Here is a 17,314-nt window from a genome sequence, read left to right as displayed (position 1 = left end):
CACACCACCACACCTGTCCCTAACTTTACCCATAAACTGACCCACACCACCACACCTGTCCCTAACTCTACCCTTAAACTGACCCACACCACCACACCTGTCCCTAACTCTACCCTTAAACTGACCCACACCACCACACCTGTCCCTAACTCTACCCTTAAACTGACCCACACCACCACACCTGTCCCTAACTCTACCCTTAAACTGACCCACACCACCACACCTGTCCCTAACTTTACCCTTAAACTGACCCACACCACCACACCTGTCCCTAACTTTACCCTTAAACTGACCCACACCACCACACCTGTCCCTAACTTTACCCTTAAACTGACCCACACCACCACACCTGACCCTAACTTTACCCTTAAACTGACCCACGCCACCACACCTGTCCCTAACTTTACCCTTAAACTGACCCACACCACCACACCTGTCCCTAACTTTACCCTTAAACTGACCCACACCACCACACCTGACCCTAACTTTACCCTTAAACTGACCCACACCACCACACCTGTCCCTAACTTTACCCATAAACTGACCCACACCACCACACCTGTCCCTAACTTTACCCTTAAACTGACCCACACCACCACACCTGTCCCTAACTTTACCCTTAAACTGACCCACACCACCACACCTGTCCCTAACTTTACACTAAAACTGACCCACACCACCACACCTGACCCTAACTTTACCCTTAAACTGACCCACACCACCACACCTGTCCCTAACTTTACCCATAAACTGACCCACACCACCACACCTGTCCCTAACTTTACCCTTAAACTGACCCACACCACCACACCTGTCCCTAACTCTACCCTTAAACTGACCCACACCACCACACCTGTCCCTAACTTTACCCTTAAACTGACCCACACCACCACACCTGTCCCTAACTTTACCCATAAACTGACCCACACCACCACACCTGTCCCTAACTTTACCCTTAAACTGACCCACACCACCACACCTGTCCCTAACTCTACCCTTAAACTGACCCACACCACCACACCTGTCCCTAACTTTACCCTTAAACTGACCCACACCACCACACCTATCCCTAACTTTACCCTTAAACTGACCCACACCACCACACCTGTCCCTAACTTTACCCTTATACTGACCCTCACCACCACACCTATCCCTAACTTTACCCTTAAACTGACCCACACCACCACACCTGTCCCTAACTTTACCCTTAAACTGACCCACACCACCACACCTATCCCTAACTTTACCCTTATACTGACCCTCACCACCACACCTGTCCCTAACTTTACCCTTAAACTGACCCACACCACCACACCTGTCCCTAACTCTACCCTTAAACTGACCCACACCACCACACCTGACCCTAACTTTACCCTTAAACTGACCCACACCACCACACCTGTCCCTAACTTTACCCTTAAACTGACCCACACCACCACACCTGTCCCTAACTCTACCCTTAAACTGACCCACACCACCACACCTGACCCTAACTTTACCCTTAAACTGACCCACACCACCACACCTGTCCCTAACTCTACCCTTAAACTGACCCACACCACCACACCTGACCCTAACTTTACCCTTAAACTGACCCACACCACCACACCTGTCCCTAACTTTACCCTTAAACTGACCCACACCACCACACCTGTCCCTAACTCTACCCTTAAACTGACCCACACCACCACACCTGACCCTAACTTTACCCTTAAACTGACCCACACCACCACACCTGTCCCTAACTTTACCCTTAAACTAACCCACACCACCACACCTGACCCTAACTCTACCCTTAAACTGACCCACACCACCACACCTGTCCCTAACTTTACCCTTAAACTGACCCACACCACCACACCTGTCCCTAACTCTACCCTTAAACTGACCCACACCACCACACCTGTCCCTAACTTTACCCTTAAACTGACCCACACCACCACACCTGTCCCTAACTTTACCCTTAAACTGACCCACACCACCACACCTGTCCCTAACTTTACCCTTAAACTGACCCACACCACCACACCTGTCCCTAACTTTACCCTTAAACTGACCCACACCACCACACCTGTCCCTAACTCTACCCTTAAACTGACCCACACCACCACACCTGTCCCTAACTTTACCCTTAAACTGACCCACACCACCACACCTGACCCTAACTTTACCCTTAAACTGACCCACACCACCACACCTCTCCCTAACTTTACCCTTAAACTGACCCACACCACCACACCTGTCCCCAATTTTGGTTCCTTCCCACTGTCCCTTTGGCTTGGCTTGCTCAGTTGTGGACACTAAAATTTAATCTAATTTTTCAACTAAATATCCAAATGAAATGAATTACTAAATTAACCGTATCAACTATATCTGATCAACTGATCTGCCCACATTCTCGCCATATGATCAATTGAGGTGGGCTGATGACATCACTGTTTTCTCTGGAGCAGCTATACAGCCGATTCAGGTTTTGTTGCAGTGTTTTCCTGTTTGGCACTGTGAGGCTTTTTTGAAACAATTGTCATTGTAAAAGTACTATATAAAAAAATAAAGTTAAGAGTTGATTACTTGAACTTGACAAATGTAGTCAACATATGGAATTTATGCCTTGCTTTAAAATTTGGACCTAATTTGTGTAAAGCAGCATAACGTGTGTTTCTGGTTCTTCAATCTGATTTGATGTTCAAAGGTGTTTGCAGCTACAAAAACCAAAAATACCACACAGTTACCACATAACATAACACACAAAATTAATTGGCCATTGTTTCTAGAAGGTAATTTCCTCTCATGGCACTTTTTTTTCTTAGCATTTGTCTTTAGTAGCGGCTTTTTCTCTCTGACTTTTTCTTTCTTAGCAGCTATTCCTATTAAATTTCCTTACGAACAGCAACCATATAGCACATCTCTTCTATACCACTTTGCATTTCCTTGTGAAAGTGAACAGCTCTCAAGTCCTCCACTGTGGCGCGTGTGTGTTAATGATGTCGGCTGCATATGAGGTGTGTGTGACATCTTCTAGTCTTTCTCCAATCAGCCTCTGATTCTGAATGCTGGCGTTCCTCTGTGGAATCGGGGCTCACGGGGTCCCCGGAAAGACGTGCGCCTCCACCAGGCCAGAACAACACCAACGGCCGAACGTACAGGTGAGTTGCTGCCCATTCAGGGTATTTTTAACCCAACATTACCCTTCCCAGGATCTTCCACAGAAGTTTTACATTAACCAGAGGTTTAAGGACCCAGGTGCGACATTCCATGCTCACTGTGGCACGGCGTATCTAAAATGTAAAGGTCCACAGGATCCAGTGTTATCAAGCGTGTCACAGGCTGTAACTCAGCTCTGGAAGGCAGCGAGCTTGCGAGAGACCAAAGGAATTTGGGGTGGGAGCGAGGCATCGAACCTTGAGTCTGCATTGCCACAGGACAGACTTTGTCATGAGAATCCAACAACTGCTAAACAAAGGGCTTATTCAGGTACCCTCCTTCCCAAATCCCTGTCCTGCCTGACTCCTGGAGACCTGTGTATGTAATGACCCTTTGAACACATGTGCATCACATTCTCTCATCCCACGAGGAAACCAAATCAAGAGTATGAGCTGAAATCATTTATTTGTAAGGCCTGAAAGATACTCTACGTATGGAAATATTAGGGCACAAACATTTCAATAGGCCAACTCACACTGCACCTACAGGCACTTTGTCGGATCAGTGCGTATCAGTGTTTTGTGTCATTGGCCACCGGTTGTTTCAGCTGATTGAACATGTTCAGTCGAATCAATCGTGCAATAGCTGTTTGTTGGATCATGTTGGAATCGCCCGCGTTGGTCGATGTAAAAGTAGTTTTTTTTTACTCTCAGTTGTTGTTGAATAGTGGAAATAGTTTAACTTAACTGTCACCGTTTTTATCGCCTTTTTGTCATATCACATATTTTAGTAATCATTCTGAATTAGGTATCATTCAAAAGCTTTCTTACACGAAATTCATCCTGTGAAAACCATTGTTGAAATTGGATGTTGTGTTACCAAAGTTGTTGAAACTACTTTATTCTTCTAGCGGGCTCCTCCCCTAGTGGCTGGTGTCGGGTTTCATATCACAACATTTATTTGAACTATTTTATATTCAAAACCTTTTCTAATGTCGACAAAACACGTTGTCGGAAAGGTCTGAATCTCAAGGTTATATGTTTGGTGACTGTTTTGTCATAGAAGTGATATTTGGACAGAAATGTATTCATCTGTTTCAGGAGACGGCATTAAAAAAATCTATGGAATGTGTGACATTTATTTTTGGTATTATGCCTTAACAAAAGCTCATGGGAACTTCATTTTTGTGATATCAACTTCAAATTTGCAACACAACTTGGATAGACTTATGGCTTTGACTTTATAGTAATTTTAGAGTAAAATTGTATAAAAAACATTTTGTTTAAAATTAAAAAATATTTAGTACATTTCATTTACAGTAAATTCAAACTTTTTCATACTTTCATATTGTGAAGAGCTTTCGCTTCAACTCTTCAAATAATCTGCTGAGTGTTGTCTTTCAAACGAGACCAAACTTAGCTCAATATTTTAAAGCATTCGTGAATACAGCCATTTCGTTTTTGGGTAGTGCATTTTCACATCTAATCTCAAAAAGGGGGTTGATACTTTGTAAGGTTTGTAAGTTTGGCTTTATTCTAAGCTAAACTGCTATTTCGGTTTTTTTAACAAAACCTTTTTTATAAAGTTTTTTTTTTAACAAAAGATCTGTTAAAAAACTATTCTTCCAAAGGCTTGTTTTACTGTAAAAAACAACAAAACAGCTATCACTGCAAAAAATGCTTTTCTTTTTTAGTATTTTTGTCTTGTTTCTAGTTCAAACATCTAAAAAATTTAAATTCTTAAAACAAGAAGTGTTTACTGGACAAGCATAAGTAATTGTCTTGTTTTGGGGGGGGGGGGAATACTCAAAATTAAAAGAATTTTATCTTAAAATAAGACAAATAATCTGCCAATGGGGTGGGAAAAATAATCCTAATTCAAACTGAAAACAAGATTATTTTGCTCACCCCACTGGTAGATTATTTTTCTCACCCCACTGGTAGATTATTTTGCTTATTTTAAGCAAAAACTCTTTTCATTTTGAGTTATTTTTTCCCAAAACAAGACAACAATTTTTACTTGACTAGTAAATGTTTTTATTTTTAGATATTTTGACTAGAAACAAGACAAAAAACTAAGTAAGAAGAGCATTTTTTGCACTTGATTGAGAAGCGAATGCAAATGGTTCAAATGAGTCTGCTAGTCACTCTGAGCAGCGCTGGACGAAGGCAAATGGCGAATGTAAATTTAGTGGCGTATCTTTCATTCTCTTCTTTCTAGTGGCCAGAGCGTGGGCTTTTCAAGCCAGCCCAAGATCCCTCGCACCCCTGACAGTGACGCAGGAGGCAGTGCTAGCAGGTCTCGTCTGGCCCCCCAGTTCTCCAACAGCGAGCCCCAGCTGAGCGGCAGCAGGCCCGGTTCGGCAGGGTCCTCCGCTGGCCGGCACAGCCAACAGAGTAAGCCATTCACTCAACTCCCCCAAAAAAACATACTCTCAAATTGTCTCTCAAACAAAACTTCTGTGTGCAATAATCTTATCTATGGGATCAGACACCTATCCCACCCATGTTTGAAGAGTGTCCCTGCGATGCCTTTTTAATGTAAATCTGATGGCTTCTTGACATTTTGTATGTGTGCAGTGTAAGTACACACGCCCTTGTTATATACTTTTGCTCTCATGTGTAACATATGTTGTGTAGCATCATAGTGAGCGCTTATGTAGAAAGCAAATACACCAATGACAGACCATTCCTTACAGTGATTTTACTACAGTCAAAGAGCGTTTACCCCTCAACAGGTGCTTTAACTGTTTTCTTTCATTCTATTATTATTATATTAACAATATATGCATTTGATTCACTAAAAAACACTGATTCACTGAATAAGAGCCAGTATTCATTTACACCCATGGACATGCACAAACTTGTTAAAAATATATGACGTATTCATTTTTTTAAAAGGAATTCAATCATTTATTAATTATTATTAAATTATTAATTAATTATTTTGTTTTGTAATATTTTGTATTCATTTTGTGACACACAAAATTCACTTAAAACTATTCACAAACAGAAAATATGCACTAAAGTTTAAAGTGATCTTGATCCTCATAAAATTACATTTGAACAATGAAAGGAAGTTTAATGGAAATCTTGTCGTTTAATTTGGCTGGTGTTCCCAGAGTGTATGATTTCAGGAGGACAGGTTCGGTTACAGAAGTTGTGCTGCAGTTTAAGCTCAGTGTTTTTTTGTTTGTTTTGTTTAGTTTTTCTACATGAAGTTATGGGCAGTAAATAATAGAATAGAGTGGATTTTTAAAGGAAAGTCGGTGGAGATTATATTACAAATAAAGCGAGAAATTACTATAAATGCAAATATGAAGATATTTGACTTGAGATAAGGGAAGACTTTAACATGTCTTTATTTATTTACTCTCTCATTCAGTGGTTTGGTCTTGTTTTTTCTGGGAACAGATGTCAAGCAGTATGAACTACAGCTGCAGAACAGCTGAGTGTTTATGACGTCAAAGGATAGTGTGTCTTGGAGATTGACAAAGGTGTCTTTATATGTGCGTCAACATTTTTATTTAAATTAGCTGAGGAATGTGAAGGGTTCTTGGTTTAATAAATTAGTAACATAAGTGAGTAATAATTTCATTGTGATCTGGTTTGTGTTTGGGTTCCATTCCTCATAAATTACCAGTTGAACATTAATACATTTACCACTAATAATTTAGCAGACACTTTTTATCTAAAGTGACTTACAGTAAGGGAACATAAATGTGCCTTTCTCCTGAAGTAAATGTACTAAATCTCAATGGTCTTCTGCATAGGCGCCGATACTGTGGGTGCTCCGGGGCTCGAGCACCCACGGAAAATATCGAGCACCCACGTGTGCCAGACTGCCAGTCAGGGACGGATTGGCAATCTGTGCGTTCTGGAAAAGTCCAGAACGGCCGTCCAACCGAGGGCCATCGGCCAAAAAACCCCAAAAAGTATAATAACTGTCGCGATACTCAATGATAATAAAATAATGAGCTCGATCATTTTTCCGGCCGCGATAATTTCCATTTGCATGCTTGTTTGTTTTCGATGTTTCTCTCGCTGACGGAGCGCGCGCCTCGTCCGTTTGGGGAGATGTTTAAACTCGACGCGCCGTGATGAGACGTCAGGCTCGGCCAGATTCGTCTGGATCTCGTGCTTCTTCGGTTGCGGAGCCGCAGGCAAAGTTAAAAGATTTGACGGGCACACCGCCAAGCGAAACGGGGTCTCGCGCACTCCAGGTTTTTGCAGCGCGCACCCTCGCGCTCGTGCGGACGCGTATAACAGGACGCGAGTATAACAGGACGCGAGTATAACAAGGCAAACCTACACTGATGTTGGCAGTTTGATAAATGCAAGTTAATTCTTCAGTTCAATGTTTGTGTGCTAAAAAGGGCAATAAGTTCCTGTAGAGATACGTATTCTCTTTTTTTGACAAATAAAGGCATGTCATCAATGTCTTCTCTCTAGCTGTATCAAAATCTCACCTAGCTTTCCTCAGAGATGGTCAAGTTTTGTGCATGATTACATGATATATTTGTCTGTATTTGTGAGAATTGGCGCTGTCCTGATTTGAAAGAGATGCTACTTTACGGCTTTATTATCAATTAAATAGGTGTGTGTGTTCGTGTCGGCCGCTGTCCATTTCCTAAGGTTCTGAAATGCAAAAAATGTTTGACCAATTTTTTTAGGTCTTTCTTTAAAGGCCGTGTGCGCCAATGAGCACCCACGGAGGAAAACATAAATCGGCGCCTATGGTCTTCTGAGTTGGGGCTAGATAATAGAGTGTTCTGGTTGGTTGATAATAATAAAAAATTGTTAAATTTATATAGCGCTTTTCTAGGCACTCAAGTGCTTTTACATAGAAGGGGGAATCTCCTCAACCACCACCTGGATGATGCGACGACAGCCATTTTGCGCCAGAACGCTCACCACACACCAGCTGATTGGTGGAGAGGAGACAGGTTGATCGGTGTTTGGGTTGTTGGTAGGTGGGAAATGGTAAATGGACTGCATTTATATAGGGCTTTTATCCAAAGCGCTTTACATTTTTGCCTCACATTCACCCATTCATACACCGACGGCGATGTCAGCCATGTAAGGCACCATCCAGCTCATCGGGAGCAGCTGGGGTTAGGTGTCTTGCTCATGGACACTTCGACACTTGGTCAGGTGGAACCGGGGATTGAACCACCAACCTTTCGGTTTGTAGACAACCTACATGAACCACTGAGCCACTGCCGCCCCAAGGTGGTTTCAGGGCATTCTGGGTAATTGATAGTGTGTTCTGGTTGGCTGATCGGTGTTTGGGTTGCTAATAGATGGTTTCTAGGGCATTTTGGGTAATTGATTGTGTGTTTTGGTTGGTTGATCAGTGTTTGGGTTGTTGGTAGGTGGTTTCAGGGCATTCTGGGTAATTGATAGTGTGTTCTGGTTGGTTAATCGGTGTTTGGGTTGTTGGTAGGTGGTTTCAGGGCATTCTGGGTAATTGATAGTGTGTTCTGGTTGGTTGATCGGTGTTTGGGTTGTTAATAGATGGTTTCAGGGCATTCTGGGTAATTGATAGTGTGTTCTGGTTGGTTGATAGGTGTTTGCTGTTTGGGTTGTTGGTAGGGGGTTTCAGGGCTATCTGGGTAATTGATAGAGTGTTCTGGTTGGTTGATCAGTGTTTGGGTTGTTGGTAGGTGGTTTCAGGGCATTTTGGGTAATTGATAGTGTGTTCTGGTTGGTTGATCAGTGTTTGGGTTGTTGGTAGGTGGTTTCAGGACATTCTGGGGGATTGGTACTGTGTTCTGGTCAACATTGTTGTCAAACACTCTGAGAGAGATGCTTTTTATCAGGCCATATCAATCATTTAATGTCCATTCCCCTGTGAGGTCTCTCTCTCAGAAATGAGAGTGGAATTGTATTTGGCTGCGACTCCTTCCTGATGCATTACTGGAAAATCAATCATCCACTGTAATGGACACATGGTCGAAGCTCCACATTATATTCACTTCCTGTTAAGTGCTCCGTCTTGTTATCTCTCTGATCATAATGTTGCAAATAGGAAAATGCACTCCATGTGTGTTTCTGTGCCGACTATGATCTGATCAGTGAAGACCACAGGAAATATGAGCACTGACCTCAGAATACACCATCATTACTGCTAGAAGAGTGAAGCTCACAAAACCGGCCAAGACCATGCATGCTATATCTCAAGGACATATTAAAGCAGATATATTATTTAAACTGTGTAAAAAAATTAAAATTAAAAAAACGTTAAAAAAAACGTAATTGATTTAAAATAAATACAAAATAATGAGAATATTTGGTTCAATGTTTTCCAAAAAAAACTTTGATTTTGTATATTTCTTATGCGTGTTGTATTTCACCATATGATCCCGACACCACCTGTTGCCATAGTATTCATGTGCCATAGTATGAAAGACTTATTATGTATCTGGTATTTGAATAACTGTCTGAAATATGATGATGATTTATCTGTTCAGGGGCCCGCCTGGTGGTTTGTCCAGAAATTAATTTGTATTTTTCAGTGTTGGACTCATTATTCAGTTCTTATAGCCTGAAATAAGGATGTAAAGGAGTAGCAAAATTACTAATGAATGCATTATCCACTAATTAAAGTGACTGAAGCAGTTCTAACCATGACAGGGATGTTTATTATATCCCACACCTTCTGTTCACCTTCCAGGCAGCCAGTCGAATAGAAAGTGAAAAGGGGAAGCTTTCAGCAGAAGTCCATCGCCCGAGGAGCATCCAGCTTCCTGTAACAGCATCCACTTTTCTTATCAGCCCCGCGGAACAAAGCTGAGGATTGTGGCTCCCGAGGGCCTTTCAGCTCCTGCCACAGTAACACAACACACTTCAGCAATCATCAAAACAAGCGCTTTCATTATCCCACAACCTTCCCCACGCTGCTGCCCGCTCCGGCTTTGTTACTCTTGAACCCCGACCACCCTCGCTCAGGAGGAAGCAGATGTATTTAAAAACACTTTTCCGTTCATGTTAACTGTGTTGTTCTGTTGTCATAAAATGTCACATTTGACGTTTGTTTTGCATGAGCTGTATAAAAAAGACCTGATGGAGGAAACTAACAGATTGATGTTTAGATCTGCCATTTTAACTTTTGCTTTGTGCTTTTGAAGTTATAGATTGTGAATATTTTTGTACATTAAATATAAAACATTTGATATAAAAATGCCCTGTTGTGTCATTTGTCATAAGGTCGTTAATCTTTAGTGGTGAGATTGTAATAAAAATCCAAACCCACTTGTTTTGAAAGTATTTTATTCTTGCAAGAAGGCAGTTCTTCACACACTGATATCAGTTCTGTGCAGAGAAAGACAGCCTTGGGCTGCTTTATATACCGTCTTTATTACCGCTCTCCCTGCTGTGTTCCTGTTGAGTTAAAGATATATACAGGTCCTTCTCAAAAAATTAGCATATTGTGATAAAGTTCATTATTTTCCATAATGTAATGATAAAAATTAAACTGTCATATATTTTAGATTCATTGCACACCAACTGAAATATTTCAGGTCTTTTATTGATTTAATACTGATGATTTTGGCACACAGCTCATGAAAACCCAAAATTCCCATCTCAAAATTAGCATATTTCATCCGACCAATAAAATAAATGTTTTTAATACAAAAAAAGTCAACCTTCAAATAATTATGTTCAGTTCTGCACTCAATACTTGGTGGGGAATCCTTTTGCAGAAATGACTGCTTCAGTGCGGCGTGGCATGGAGGCGATCAGCCTGCGGCACTGCTGAGGTGTTCTGGAGGCCCAGGATGCTTCGATAGCGGCCTTAAGCTCATCCAGAGTGTTGGGTCTTGCGTCTCTCAACTGTCTCTTCACAATATCCCACAGATTCTCTATGGGGTTCAGCTCAGGAGAGTTGGCAGGCCAATTGAGCACAGTAATACCATGGTCAGTAAACCATTTACCAGTGGTTTTGGCACTGTGAGCAGGTGCCAGGTCGTGCTGAAAAACCAAATCTTCATCTCCATAAAGCTTTTTAGCAGATGGAAGAATGAAGTACTCCAAAATCTCCTGATAGCGAGCTGCATTGACCCTGCCCTTGATAAAACACAGTGGACCAACACCAGCAGCTGACATGGCACCCCAGACCATCACTGACTGTGGGGACTTGACACTGGACTTCAGGCATTTTGGCATTTCCTTCTCCCCAGTCTTCCTCCAGACTCTGGCACCTTGATTTCCCAATGACATGCAAAATTTGCTTTCATCTGAAAAAAGTACTTTGGACCCCTGTGCAACAGTCCAGTGCTGCTTCTCTGTAGCCCAAAAGTGTCTTGACCTGGGGAATGCGGCGCCTGTAGCCCATTTCCTGCTCACGCCTGTGCACGGTGGCTCTGGATGTTTCTCCTCCAGACTCAGTCCACTGCTTCCGCAGGTCCCCCAAGGTCTGGAATCGGTCCTTCTCCACAATCTTCCTCAGGGTCCGCTCACCTCTTCTCGTTGTGCAGCGTTTTTTGCCACACTTTTTCCTTCCCACAGACTTCCCACTGAGGTGCCTTGATACAGCACTCTGGGAACAGCCTATTCGTTCAGAAATGTCTTTCTGTGTCTTCCCCTCTCGCTTGAGGGTGTCAATGATGGCCTTCTGGACAGCAGTCAGGTCGGCAGTCTTACCCATGATTGCGGTTTTGAGTAATGTACCAGGCTGGGAGTTTGTAAAAGCCTCAGGAATCTTTTGCAGGTGTTTAGAGTTAATTAGTTGATTCAGATTATTAGGTTAATAGCTCGTTTAGAGAACCTTTTCATGATATGCTAATTTTTTTAGAAGGACCTCTATAAGAGTCAAAAGCGATCCCTCATTCTCTAGGCCCTGGTCTGAAGACGTCTAGACCAAGTGGAAACTTCCCCCAATTTCTGTTGAAGCCAATACGGAAGTAACTTAAACTGCAGTTCCTTGACAGGCTCCAGAAGGAGCAGAATATCATTGAGCTCATCTTAAAATGCCCAACTTTACAGCAGAATAAAACACGTTTGCAGCCTGGGACAAATTGTGGTTTTGGTCTATATGGCTAATTTATTTGTAACTCATTGGTTTACATTATATAAAGCCTTAAAGCTCTGCATAATTAAGGGTGTGGCCACTTTGATTGACAGATGGATTGCCGTTTGTCTGCTGTCTGTTAGTCATTGTGTCACCTAAGCTCCGCCCACGTCCCGCCTCTTTGCCCATTTTCTGACACACGATGTGCTGCCAAGATGGCGACGGCTCGTCTCTACTTTACACTCCAGAACGGCTCTTCAGAATCCTATGAGGGATGCCACGGACACTACATCCATATTTTTTTTTTTTACAGTCTATGGTCTAGACACATAACGCCTCTTGTAGCAAACACAATTTCAGCTTGTTTTGTCTGACACTCAAGATAGCACAAATACACAGTGATTTTCCACTGAGATCAAATGTCTGTTGTCATGCAAATAGAGTTAGAGCCTAAAGGTTTGGAGTTGGTTAGACTGACGAGCCTTCTAAAAACTGGTTTGGCTTTCCACGGGCTAGAGAGCCAGCTCAGCGCTAGACCTTACGTCATCTTACTCAGAAACGCTAGCGAGGCAGCGGGAAACACACACACACCATCCACAATGGCAGACATTGATTAGACACATGGATTAGAAATAACGAGAATAATCTATTAGTTTTAGTTTATAAAAATTATATTTAAAAAATGGTGGTCACAAGTTTCCCAGACAGCATAAAGTAATTGAAACAATGTTGAGTCGGTTTTGATTAACGTTACAAAGCGATGTTGCTATTCAAAAAAATATTTACGGTAAAAAAAAAACGGCCGCTGTGGTTGCCAGAACTTTACTGTAAAAAATACGGTAGCATTGTTTTAAGTTTTACAGATGTAGGTTAAATTTATAGTAAATAATCATATTTCATTGACGAGATGAGTCAGATGATGAATCAAAACTTTGAGGGGGACAATACACATATAGAGAAGGTGCACAATCACAATCACAGAAACCACCATCACGGTAACACACACGACATGTAAAAATGCAATAAACATTAATTATTAACAACATTAGACATAACATAAAACCCTAATGTACATAACTGATCAGAAAAAACGAAGAAGATTGTGAAGTGTCATGCAGGGCGATTCTGAGAATGTCAATTTACGTTTTTTTTTTTCACTGTGAATTACACGACTTGTTCTTTTTCACTTCCAAAAACTGTAAAATGAACGGTATGTTACTCTAAAATTACACCAAAAGTAAGCTTAGGTCTATAACAGTTATTCACCATATATTGTGTTGAAACTTTCTGTTAACCAGTCAGCTGTTTTTAACCATAGCATTTTTACAGTCTTTTACCGTTAAAATCGTGATTATTTTTTGTTATTCTTTGTGGCTTGATTCTGCCTCGGCCTCACCTTCACCTTCATCCACTGTTGCATTTCTGTGTTCTGTCCCTTTCAATCTCTTTATGACCTTAGCGTAACTTAATCCTTCCGTTACCTTCAAATTTATTCACAGCATTGTTTCTCACGTGACAACCCCATTTGCTGCACTATGCTCCTCTCCATAGTTGCAGCACTTTGGTTTCACTCCCTCTTCACATTTTCCATACTCATTACTGCCACTGTATTTTGTGCAGTGTTGGTTTCCTTTACACACCGACACCACGTCCATATTTTTGAAGCTTGTAGCATCTCAATGGAGGGAGGATATAAGGTCTGAATAAATCATGAATCCTAGAAACACTCTTTCTGGCATTTTATCCTCATCGAAGTGCAACATCACAGATAGGTTGTCCATTTTTTTCCTTGTTCTTTGTATACTTCAGTCGTTTAGCTTCAACCACTGAGGCGCCTGATGCTTTTCTTCTACAGAAACATTAGTGGGGATTCCTGTGATCACACCTCTAATCTGTGTTTTGAGAAAGGGACTTTGTGTCCCATTAGAGATTTTAGCCCAAAAGCTTTCTTTTGTTAAATGCTTTTCTTACAAAATAATATTGAGCATCTTAGCACTTTCTATGTTTCCTATCATTTCTTTTTAGGATTCAAAGAGATTACAACTTCTGGCATGAAGTTTTTATCATTACCTTATGTTCTTCTTTCCTCCTTCTAGTCTGATGATTTTCTCTCTCACTATTCGTACCAGATGCTTGGCAGACACTCTTTTTCCAATTCTCTACTAAGTTTACTTTTATTAAAGGGGTGGTTCCGTGGTTTTTGTCTTGGCTTGGTTGTGTTTATGGGGCGCAGTATAACATTTTTAAGTCTTAATACTTCTTTTTTTCTTTAAAACGCTGTATTTTTCTTCTATTCTCCCTTTATTCCCCACCGCTGTCTCCACTGTCCTCTGAACGGCCCGTTTGCTTCCTGCTTCTATGAAGCCCATCCCTCCGAAAATCGCAATGGTCTTAGATTGGTTAGATGGCCAATTTCCTGTATTTTTATTGGCTGAAGTGCCAAGCACAGGTTGCCGGAAAGGCCACGCCCCTTCCCATTACGGGCAGAAGTCACATCTGCGGAGACTAGCGAGGGTTTGTGATGTCACCAACCCAGAAAGAAGCTTGTTGTAGTCAAAACCGGACGTTTTTGTAGGCAATAAACTGCCGTAACTTTATTAGACAATATCTCCGTTTGCATTGAACTTTCAGCGCTGTAACTTTGCAGATACTGTTTATCAGGGACGTGCACAGGGGGGTTGCTCAGGTTGCCCGGGCAACTGCCCATATGCCCTTCTCGACTCACGTTGCCCTTCCGAGGTGGAATTTTTTTTTTTTTAAATCGTACAATGGATGCAGAATTTCACGTAGGCCTAGATACAAAAAAAAAAAAAAATTCACAAAGCCTCATTCACTTCCATGTTCGGGTACCCGTCCGAAAGTGAAAGTCAAGCAATTGCTTGGGGCCCCGAGCTGGCCCGGGGGGCTCCAAGACAACGACAGGTTAAGAATAAAATGCAACGACAAACTGCTTGAGCGCCCCTTTGATAGTCAATGCAGTAAAGTGCATTGACACTGTTATCGGAATCCCCCTCATGGGGGCCCTCTCAGTCGTCGCTGACAGCAGCCACCCAACCACGCGATTGCTGCCGGCAAAATACAAATCCTCCTCGGCGATCATGAAGCGGAATTATGCTTTAGGAAGTCAGAAAAGAAAAAAGAGAAAAAACAAGATAGTGGTAAGTGATAAATTACACAATATAAAATAGCTCTATTTGTACAAAAAATAGTGTAATTTAGCAGCAGGTAGGCTAGCAAAAATATGTTTATGTTAGCTAACGCTACCTGCCTGACGGCATATGCTGCTTGCAACGAACAGTTAGTGCAATTTTTTTTTTTTGAACGGACGGAATATGGTTACATACTGTAAGATGTTTTTTAACGGGATAAGGAATACGCAGATCTGTTCCAAAATAACTGTTCATTGTATTTAATTACATAAAATTGCTATAGCTTTGTAATAGGTTTTGATGAAAGTGGCATAGCATGCTATACTAACTATTTTTATGCTATGCATAAATAACCTGGAATAGTTAACATAGCATGCTATATTAACTATTATTATAAACATTATTTAACCAGAAAGAGGCAGAGGAACATGATTTTTTTTTCATATCTTATCTTAATGTGCTAGTGTTGGGATATATGGTAGTAACAGTTTATGCAAACATGATATTATTTTTATGAGTTACCAATGGATCTTGAACAGTTACTTTATTCTGTGTGGAAATTTGTACACTGTTGCATTTTGAAGTACAGTATCAGGACAACCCACATGTTTTACTGGTACTGTTTATTAACTATTTAACAGGTATTATAGTAATCTGTTGCAACTTCATAATAACCATCCCGATAATGTTTATAGACAGTTTACAAACCAACTAGTAACCCTTAACAAAGTGTTAGGAATATTTGGTCTGTCTATCTATGTAATGTTTATAGATGTTTTAAAAATGGTTTCTTAAAGTTTTACAAACATTTTTTAATCATTACCCGCTTATCTGTAGAAAGTTAGCCATGTCTATTTTTCTTGGGGCCCCCAAATTCCTTCTAACCGCCCTGGCTGAGCCTGCATGAGCGGCACCAGAAGGAGATTGTCGCGGTTGTCGGGTGAGACTTAACGTTGTCGGAAAGGTATAACAAACGGACGATCATAAACTGTTGATGGCAGTTAAATTAATATTGTCTTTTTTTATTTGACTATTGATATTGACTGGTTTGAGTTCTTTTATTGGTATAGGCAAGGGAAATGGCCTCAAACGCACCATAATGCAGGAAATCACATCTACGAAAAAAAAAAAAAAAATCTTGGGGGAGAAACCCCCAGTCCCCCATGCAAAAAAATGGCCCCACCTATAATATTTTCCTGAGCAGAACATAAATACCACTAGGGGGCATTGAAATAATAATGATAATGGAAATAACAATAATATGTAATTGGACAGATGATGAGGGGGTTTTTTTTGGTTGGGGGGGTGCCCTTTTTTAGGTCAGAGCAACTGCCCCTCAAAAATCCTGTGCACGTCCCTGCTGTTTATGCTCAAGCAGCAACATTACACACTAACTAAAGTTAAAAAAGTCAAATCGCATGCAACCATCCCTTTAAATCCTTCAAACACTCCCTGCCTGGGTCTTCCTCAATCTCCAGATTGCTTCCAGAACTATCGTTACTTCATCCTATCGAGTTGCCAGCCAACCAGCTTCCCGGTTTTTGGGAGCCCTAATTAAACACACCTGAAGCAGTGAATCAAGTTCATTGGGATCAATGAACACTTCCAGCGGGTGTTTTAAACATGTAGAGGAATAAACTGGTTACCAGCCTTCTTCACTCTTCTTTTGTGTCCAACATTTATTTATTTTAGTCATCTCACTTGGATCTGCATTCATTTAATCAGCATCACACAAAATAATCCTTATTATCACTGAACAAAGATGTAGAATAGATGTGCACTAAGGAGGTAATGTAAATTGTCATTAAACAAAAGAACAGGGAAGTAGATGTAACATATGGGTCCACTGGAGGCGAGGTTCAAAATCCAAGTGCAGTTTCTTTACTAAAGGGAGTTTAATAAACTACTTTGTTGTTTAAACTTCTAAATATAACTTTATCAAACAACCGTGGTGATTTGGATTAGTAAATAGACTCCATCAAACAACTTTGTGAAGTTTTGGATTCATC

The 17,314-nt window shown here is 41.2% G+C and overlaps 1 protein-coding gene across 2 annotated transcripts in view; it reads left to right on the top strand.

The window, feature by feature from the left end:
• LOC137040624 (lisH domain-containing protein ARMC9) overlaps positions 1-10,402 on the top strand; it is a 65,364-nt gene extending 54,962 nt beyond the window's left edge. For both annotated transcript variants that reach the window (XM_067416402.1, XM_067416401.1), the window contains 3 exons: positions 3,038-3,146; positions 5,365-5,540; positions 9,820-10,402. In XM_067416402.1, coding sequence (XP_067272503.1) covers positions 3,038-3,146; positions 5,365-5,540; positions 9,820-9,842 — 308 coding nt within the window. In that variant the 3' untranslated portion in view covers positions 9,843-10,402. The remainder of the gene's footprint in view (positions 1-3,037; positions 3,147-5,364; positions 5,541-9,819) is intronic.
• Positions 10,403-17,314: the final 6,912 nt, after the last annotated feature.

This window comes from Pseudorasbora parva, chromosome 14 (assembly GCF_024679245.1).
Source record: "Pseudorasbora parva isolate DD20220531a chromosome 14, ASM2467924v1, whole genome shotgun sequence".
Classification (NCBI taxonomy): Eukaryota; Metazoa; Chordata; class Actinopteri; order Cypriniformes; family Gobionidae; genus Pseudorasbora; species Pseudorasbora parva.
The sequence above is the reverse complement of the archived record's forward strand: the minus strand, read 5'-3'. Positions and strand labels throughout refer to the sequence as shown.